At 40.6% G+C, this 9,184-nt stretch overlaps 1 protein-coding gene across 1 annotated transcript; it reads right to left on the bottom strand.

Moving 5' to 3' along the window:
• Window positions 1-2,100: 2,100 nt before the first annotated feature.
• On the bottom strand, window positions 2,101-8,823 carry btg1 (B-cell translocation gene 1, anti-proliferative). The gene is made up of 2 exons (XM_038294183.1): window positions 8,375-8,823; window positions 2,101-6,039 (listed from the first exon to the last, which is right to left on the bottom strand). Exons 1-2 carry the CDS (start codon window positions 8,517-8,519, stop codon window positions 5,645-5,647), a joined length of 540 nt encoding a protein of 179 aa, XP_038150111.1. The 5' UTR covers window positions 8,520-8,823; the 3' UTR covers window positions 2,101-5,644.
• Window positions 8,824-9,184: the final 361 nt, after the last annotated feature.

Here is a 9,184-nt window from a genome sequence, read left to right as displayed (position 1 = left end):
CTGATTATGAAGCAGGTCCCAGATGTCTGCCACCCTCTGTTAGCCCATGTACACGCTCACACTGTCACTCATCAGGGCTTTGTTCCCAGTTGGCTACATATTGCTTTTCAATTCACGTAAACATTTACACCAACTTTCAGAAAGGGCCAGGAAACACAACAAACTCTTTCTGCTTCGCAAATTATGCATTTAACCTGACTCTATTATCAGATGTATAATGCTTAATTATTCTATGAAAATCAGCCACACCTACTGGGACTTTCTGGTAAGTTGAACAATAAAGGATGAGCTCTGTTGCCATGGGAGTTAGGAGCCAGGGCAGAAAATATTACCGTAGTGTTTCATCACACTCAGCGATGTTCTTGGAGGACAATTCAGTGCCACATAAGAACCAAAACAAAGTGAATATTTAAGCAGAGTGCAATTGCAAAGGTATTTTTACCTTCTTGTTTTTATACACAGCTAAAACATTTTATGGGAATTTTATACAAAGGACCAGTACAAGGAAGTGGGCACATTTAAAGCTGCATTAACTCATACAGCATTGCCCAATCAATCCATCATTGGATTATAGAAAGGTTATGCAACAAATGCAAGGGTACTAAACCATGCAAGGCTGATAAAGGAGACTATAAAGCACAGACTGCCAGGAGATGTAAACTCTCGAGAAACTTTGGAGATCAACAGGTCAGCTGGTGACACACCACAAAGTCTAGCCTTGATGGAAGTGAAGTAAGAAGAGAGCCATTGTTAAATAAAAGCTGAAGTGTTGCCCAAATTAGAGAGAAACTGGTAGATTTAAGCTTTTTATGCATTGGATCTCTCCAAACCTCAGTTTAAGAGATATGCTGTGGAAATGCTTGAAAATAATCTGCAGCAAGACTTAAAAAGGTTCAGATGCTCTCTATTCAATATAAAAAATATTTTTGTTTTAAAATGTGCAAAGCAGTTAGAGACAACCAGCTGTTCGAAACGTAACGCAAATTGGTTCCACCAGCAACTGAGTCCTACAGGAAAGAAAATAAATGGATACCACATGTCTAAAAGCCAGAAGTCTTCAAAACTATAACTTCCAATTTTATTTCATGATACACAGTACGTTGTGTTGGGTCTATCAAAAAATGTCCAAAACATATTAAGGTTAATTATTTTATCTTTTAGAAAAGATCAGAAGGTTTGAAGTTAAAATGCGTCTGTGTGCAAGAATTAGCCAACATTAAATGATTACAATGGACTAAGACTGGATCTTTTTTTATGCATTTAAGGAGCTTTCTTTCTCATGGTTATGGATTTGAAGCCATTTTTTTCCTTTTCTCTGATGAATCATTCAGGGTGGTGCTGGAACATCTAAATAAGCCAAAACCACATTTGTGTCTTGCAATCAGAGTTCTTTAATTGTTTCCCTGATAGGATCATACTTTCATCACAAACCATGTTGGAAAGCGAGAATTTATTTTTTGCATAACTTCACAGGAAGCTAGTAGAATTATTTAAAAAGGCTAAATATTGACACACAAATATATTTAGCATTTAGTTTATTTCCTGTTATTGAGGTTGTATTGGTTTGCATGGTAAACAGAACCTGAGCAGAGTCAGGTCATCATAATCCATTCTCCAGATCTGCAGACAGACATTTCTGCATTATTGGGGTTCCTGACATTTGTAAATTTGTCCAGGAAATCAGTGACACAATTTATCACATCCTCTCGGTTTAGGCTGAAACACCAGCAACTCAGCAGTGACCATTACAATTCTATCTAAAGCAGCTTAAAACTAGTGTATTAGCTTACTAAAAGCATGCTGGATGTACCATGATCAATGCATCAATCTGAATTGCATGCACTAAGGATGTGTTGCATATTTTTAAAGAATGCAAGACTTAAAATTTAAACCAAAATGGAGCGCTCCTTGGTGAATTTCACCTTATAGGGCTCTTCAGTCTGCAGCTCAAACTTGAAGCTGATTACAAATGAGGTCACATCAGTGATTATGAATCAATTATAAAAATGCAAATATAGCTCTGAATGAATGTGTGCCTTGTTTCATAGAGCTTTTATATGTTCTACTTAAAATAACAGAAACGACAATTCTGACGGGATGTATGATGCCAAGATAGGAAATCTTTTATTACAGAGAAAAAAACAAAAAAAAAAGACTTTTCTTCCAAAATATAGAAATCTGTACAACTTCCGCACAATCAATTTACATGAACTGTACAAATTTACAGCAGTTCATCGCAACATACCCAAGAAAAAGGAAACTGAACACAATATTGATGTACTGACATGAAATCACAAGATACAGCTTTTCTTGCTTGGGTAAGCTCAGATTTTTTTGTCTATTTTCTCATTTTGTATGTAAATAGGAACAAAAAAAGAAAAAAAACAGAGAAAAAAAAATCAAACAAAGAAAAAAAAAAGATAAGGATACGCCTATAGTTACAGATCATGGAAAACTAAGTTCATTTTTTTAAACCCGAAAACAACTTTGGTCCTTGCCAGCACTCCCATCACAAATGGCTTCACTTATGAAAAACTTTATCCATGTTAAAAGATGAAATACAAAAGTAAAGGAAAAGACCATCGAAAAACACTTCAAAATTGCAATTATTGGCACTTCCCATGTGTAATGTTATGCACTCTACAATTTGTTGTACAGTTACAATACATTCTATCATATGTAAAAACACCTCAAATGTGAAAGTGGCAATAATTTAGCGGATCATCAACGTTATGACAGTATGGAAAAAAACTGCTGTTCCCTTCTGGTTTCATATCTTAACATGCACAACGTTTCCATAAGAGTATTTACGAAGTGTTTGAGGCCTGAGTTTGGCAATACATTCCAGGAGAGACTCCTCGCGTCTCGGATAAAAAGAAGAAGAAAACAAAAACAAAGAGTCACAACTTCAGTTTGACATTTAGTGCATTTATGTGCTATTTTACTTCTGAATACTCAAAGCGCTCTCACAATTCTATAACCTATGTGCACACGAGAACATTGGATGCCATTAAAATTTATGAAACTTGGGAGGATGGGAGGGACTTTTTTTATGTTTTAGCTAAATAAAACCAATGTTAGAAAGTTGTCAAGATTACTAGAATAAAAGTGAATGCACATCAGAAAATGTGCAATAGTTACGGACAAAAGGAAAGGGAGACCCTAACGGTGCGACTATAAAACACATTGGAAAAAAAAGTGAGACAAGACGATCATCTTGTTTCTGAAATATAGACCAACCTCTAACATCTAGTCAGCTGACAAAAAAAACAAAACAATAAAACTGTAAAATGGAGCAGCATGATTATTAAAACAAAAACAACGGTCCACCATGGAAAGCAGAGTTAGGCTCCCATCACAGCAGGCTCCGATCTATCTTGCCAACATGGAATCACTGCTTTTCACAGATTGCTGAAGGGAATATCAGCAGAGAGCAACGGCAACTAAGGCTCGGGGGTAGAGTGAGGGAGGGAGGGTTGCAGTGCATCAAATGCTGTAGCTATATATTACCCATGATCTTCTCAGGGGCTTAGTGGAGCTTTAAACACCCCTTGGTATGGTGATGAGGAGGGAAACCAGCCTGCCGTGACAGATCTGGCCGGTGACTGAGGCCTGAGCATCACCTGAAGCCGTTCCAGCATCTGTTCCGTCATGCCGTTATCCATTTGACCTCAAGACCAATGAGTAAAGTGGGGGTACAATGACAGCTGCCACCATTTATTTTTTTCTATGAATGTAAACAAAGTTGCTACTCACTCAGTAATTAAGTGCAGCACAATCCAGTGAGATGAATGAATGGCCCAGTACCCTCAAGTTCGTCAGCTTTTAGATCCATGTCCCCTCGCATCCAACCAAATCCACCTAATGTGCGTGTGCTGGTTATTCATCACCACTGAGGGAGGGCGGAGGGCTTCTGGTCGAGGTGGGCAGATTTCAGGGGAAATTAAAATCAGAAGGAGGGGGGCTGGAGGGATTTTAGCTGCCTTGGACAAAAGAGTCTGGCCCTGGACCCCCCAGCTTCTCTCACACCTGAGCTTCCCAACCCCGGCCGTCCTTACCCTGCTCCCCCGCGATGATGAAGGGTGATATGTGTCACATTAAGTTTATCTGCATACACAGGGGTCAGCTAGCAGCATCCCAACTTGGTTTTTGTGAAACAGGAGGTCTAAGCAAAGGAGTGGCATTTTAAGGTTCAAACACGATGGCTGAGTTGGAACTGCCATAAATTGGAAAATGGACACCCCAAATGAGGGTTCAAGTAGCAAATTTAGCTTATGGTCATAAATCCCTCATAAAGGTGAGGTGTTAAAGCAGGGTACCCAATTATATTAGCCTATGCTTCCGACCTTGTGTTTTTCTTCTTTGACTCTGCAAGCAGAATCATGGTTTTGGAGAAAAGGGTGCAACGTGACTGAACTTTGGCCTAATCAGCAGTGACTTAAGGTATTAAATAGTCTTGCTACCATAACTACCCAAAATATTCTTAACCCAAGAACTACCCTGAAATGTTAATGTCTACAAAAACATGACGTTGCACTGTCCCTTACTGACACTAAAACACCAGTTTTCTGAACAACCATCTAGAACTGCCATGGCAAACGAGGCCATTAGAATGGATGGAATGGAGGCGATTTTTCTCCAAGAAGGTACACACCCCACACAATCTCACATCAAAGTGCATTCAATATCGACTTAAACTGGGCCACAAGACCATCATTTGGGTAAACAGAGCACCTCCAATGCCCCTCTTGGCTACATTTTTAATTTTGGTAATGCGTGAGATGACAAAGTGGGGCAAATATAATAACACCAGTGATGGATCCTGATTGCAAACTTCAACAACATTCATGGACTTGAGGGGGAGAGATCCCCAAAGAAGCTACACGTACATGGGTAATATGGGGCGGTTGACAGTGCAATTGGACACAATGGTATCAATGGGTGTCACAAGATGAGCAAAGACCACAATTGTTATAAAAGCCAGATGATAAAGAATGTTTTGTTGTGGTCCAAAACCTGTTTTTCTAGAAATAGAGGTGCCATTATTGATTATTTCTTTATCTTTATCTTGGGTTTGCTATTGCAGGACCTAAACCTCTACTTCCTCCGAACCCAAGCAAAAGAACCAATGACCAATTAAATGTTTAAAATTCTTGGGCAGGGGAATCTTCCCAATTTAGTCTGCTCTTGCCATAGTACCCAATAGTACCCACATGAAAGTTAGAAAGTGCAAAGTCAATGCTGATAGCCCCTTCTGAGATGGAGCAGTTTAGAATGTTAAAAGCTAAGTAAGGGGTGCTGGGTGTTTCGGAGCCATTTTCCATGGGGATGATTGCGGGGTAGGTGTTTCTTGGTTGGTTGGATGGTTTAGCTGCCCCAACAGTACGATTTTCACAAAGCCTCTTGTTAAGAAAACGGAGTGCCCAGCTGATCCAATGACAACACAACAGATGACAGCTGGCAGAGAAGGTAAAAAATATTGAACCAATAGGTTTCCATCACCTGGACGATAGGCCACATCCTCTGTTTTTTTTTCTTCTTTCACTATTTCATTTCATATTCTTAGCTTTAAAAGGGCTCACATGATCTGACCAGCCACTGTGTAACCCTGAACAAAAGTAGGCTGGGGTGACCGCACACCACTTTAACCGGACACTGTCATCATATTATTGTAGGCCTTGGAGGGGCTGTTCCTGCCCAACACCCTCATTTCCTCCTTGCAGCTGAGGCGTGCTTCCATGGAGCCGACAGACCCATGTCCGAAGGCAGAGCTTGCAGACAGGGGCATGCCGACAGGACCGGGCTGAGACTCATACAGGACGCAGATGGAGCCGTCTTCACCGATGCGGTAGGACACCTCGAAGGGGTCAACCCAGAGGGTAAGCTCGCTGGGCAGCAGTAGGTAGAGTTGCTGGATGGTAAGGCCGATGCGCTGGCCTGCCTGCCCCACCAGTGGGTCCATCTTATGATTGATGCGGATGCAGCGGTAACCTGAGCCCTTGCAGGGCTTGTCTGGGAACCAGTGGTGCTTGTATTGCTCTGCAAGGGAAACAAAGAAAAAGAAGATGGAGAGAGTTTAGCTACAGGAGGGCTGCCTAGAGCACACAAAAGTCATAAGATTTCAGATGGTTTACTAATGTCAGTCAGTATGTAACAACTGTGGAAAGATCACATAATTCCATATTGGGGCATTGTCTAGAAAAATGAACATATTTCCTCCCTTATGCATTAAATAATTTAAACTGGAATATTAGACTAACTTAATAGGAGGTTGTTCACATAACATCAAAAGTACAAAAGAATAAGAGAAAAAAAACACCACCTGCTGCAGGCATGATAAGCTGCCATAAACAACCAGCCAACTACAGACTCTGCCTACGTGACAAAGGGCCTGCCACTGAATTGCACAATTCCTCCTCTGGCCTCAAGAAAAAAAGAAAAAAAAACTCCTGCGTCTGCCTGAACAAAAACACCAAAAGTGTCCCAGACAGCCATTGGGGACACAAAGCTCCACCTCCTAAAAGGAAGAGGCTGTGCCACCCCACCCCCTTTCCTTTATTGTGGAAGTTTCAAGGGCCTGGTGAAACTAGTGACATAGAACTACTCCCATTAATTTTAACATGATTAATTATAATCAGCGGGTAATCGTTTAAATATAGCCTGGATTTTTATTAGATGCAAATGTATTAGTACTGCACTTTTAAAAAGTTTATACCAATCTTTTCAGGAAACGGTCAGAAGAACCTTCTCCTTGTTTTCCACGTTGAATTTCCAGTTATCAGGGTATTAATCGGATAATTTTATTTAAAAAAATATTTTTCCATTTAAAGCGCAGCCCGTGGCCAACCTGTATGCATTAAGAGAATAATAACACCCCCACCCCCATGCCTTATCACGGACGGCTGTGTAAACTGCGCCAAAGGAGGGCCAAAGAATGGCTTCAGCTAGAGTGACAAAGGCAGCTGCCAGCAGACCCCAGAGCAGCTGGCAAATCAGTTCAGGGTCTATTCTTCAAAATGAGGGCACCTTTTTTTTTTTTTTTTTACATTAACAAAGTAGGATATTTATGCATCTGTAGTAAACCAAAGGAACATATAGTATGCGGGCACATCAAGGCCCCAGTTATCAGGTCACCATTTTCAACTTTAAATCAAGAACATTATCAAAACTTATTCAACTCTTTATGGCTGGCCTAGTCTAAGAGCCATTAAGAGTATAAAAGCCAGAAACAATGCGTTCTTTGTTTTCTGGTTTTGAGTTCTGACAATAAACCTGAAACAGATTAATTTCTGATCTACAAAGCAATTACAAAACAAGATTAATCTAAAGGAAACATGGAGGCAAAAACAGCTCAATCCCAAAAAAAACCCTAAATAATTGAAAAATAAAATCAATCATCTTTAAATATTTCCCAACATTGAAGTTAATGTATATTCCGTTAAGGCGCTTTGGACTGAAAATGTAGGTCAGTCGCTGCTGTGCGTTAACTGGAATGAGGCAGATGTATGGCAGCTTAAGAGTTCTGAGCTCGGAATATGTTCAGGCAGGAAATGAGACACTCGCTGCTCTGTTCTGTGGAAAAACACTGCTCTAATCCTCAACAGCATCCAAAACCATCTCCGTGCGTAAAAACATAAACGCTCAATTTCAATACTCTATGAACGTAATAAAAACGCTTAGACAAGGGGATCCTATGAGGAAATTGTTTTAAAAAAAGGGTACCCAAATAGAGAAAATTAGATTACATGGTTAATGTTCCACTTATACGCGCAATCGCCCCTAAAATAGATGCCAAATAGGGTAAGATGTCGTAAAAACGCGTTTATTACGCATGAATAATATTTTTTTTCTGATTCATTTTAAATGCAGTCTTTATATTATATTATATAAAGTGTGTTTCCTCGTTGTACACATTTCAGCATGAATCCATTCACTCTGATGCATTACGTAATTGAACGGCCTCACTGAGGCTTGTTTTGCTCACAGCTCTCTGTTCTCTCCAAGCTTCGTCGAGCGAGGCGCACTTCCTTGTTAGAGCGTCTTTTCCCCCCCCCCACCCCCACACTCTACCCAAATACACGGTTTTCCTATCTTTACACTGTTGGACATTAAATAAAAACCATTTTCATGACATTAAAGCATAAATACTGGTTGATCTCTCATTGCGCTCCTTATGGTTTTGTTTTCGCTCCTCTCTGCTGTGCGCAAACAGAAGTGGCGCTCAGTGAGACTTCAGAGAACAAAGAAAAGCTTCAACTCAATAATCAAAACACATTTTTTTACACTACAGATTAAATTAACAGTTGTAACTGATGGCTTTCAGCAACTGGGAATGAATTATGTGCGTATTTGGATGATTTTCTGGTTCCCTTACCTGCCAGAATGTCCTGTAAGCTTTGGCTGAATGTTTGGACCTGTCGGTCGTTTACGTGTCCTTTTACCCTCAGAAATCTCGACAGAAACCCCACAGCGGCAGTTATTTCTGGTTTCATCGTTCCACGGGCACAAAGGGGATGCATTGAGAAAGGCCACGGCGACGATCCGTGCGTTTTTGTTGCTGTTTTTGTTGCTTTTTTTCCTTTTTTTTTACGTGTTTTTCCGACAGTTCGTCTTTCCTCTCGTTGCAGTGCGGCGATCCTGGTTTGTTTCTGCTTTTCTTGGCATTTATTAGTTGAGGTATGATGTCGTTTTCCCGGATGATCTGTGTCGGGGAAACAAGCGTCTGTTATTCGTAAATACAGAGGGGGGGGTTGGGGGAGGGTCCTATGACAACCTGCACCAACCCTTGCGGCTTGCTATTCTTCTCCAGAGTGGGGGTTTTACAGAGGAGAGCAGCGCTTTTATACTCTGCTGCCCCTCCTTCCCAACATCATCGTCACTAAACTCTACGGCAACTACAGCTGACCAATCAGAGGCGTGAACACCGACAGACGAGAGACATTTAGAGGGAGGGGAGCGTTGACGTCATCGAGCTGAAAATAAACAAGAGTCGTCCGGCGTGAAATTGTGCTGCGTTCCCGTACTATAGGAAAAAATAGTTACCTACCAGAATATAAAGTTATGTTTACACCATCAAAATATAGGCCATAGCATAAAGATCTGGAAAGTATTGCGTGTGGATTAGATCTTTTAAAAGCTTGTGCAGACATATTTGTTAAAAGTCACCTAACCTGGTAGTAATTTA

The sequence above is a fragment of the Cyprinodon tularosa genome, unplaced genomic scaffold (genome assembly GCF_016077235.1).
Source record: "Cyprinodon tularosa strain WSP-4 unplaced genomic scaffold, ASM1607723v1 ctg336, whole genome shotgun sequence".
Taxonomy (NCBI): Eukaryota; Metazoa; Chordata; class Actinopteri; order Cyprinodontiformes; family Cyprinodontidae; genus Cyprinodon; species Cyprinodon tularosa.
Note: the sequence above shows the minus strand (reverse complement) of the source record. Positions and strands in the feature narration are given on the sequence as shown.

Coding starts and splice junctions, on each gene's coding strand:
- btg1 (XM_038294183.1), bottom strand. CDS start 8,519: ATGCATCCCCTTTGTGCCCGTGGAACGATGAAACCAGAAATAACTGCC. Junction 6,040..8,374: donor CTTACAGGACATTCTGGCAG/GTAAGGGAACCA, acceptor TTTCCCTTGCAG/AGCAATACAAGCACCACTGG.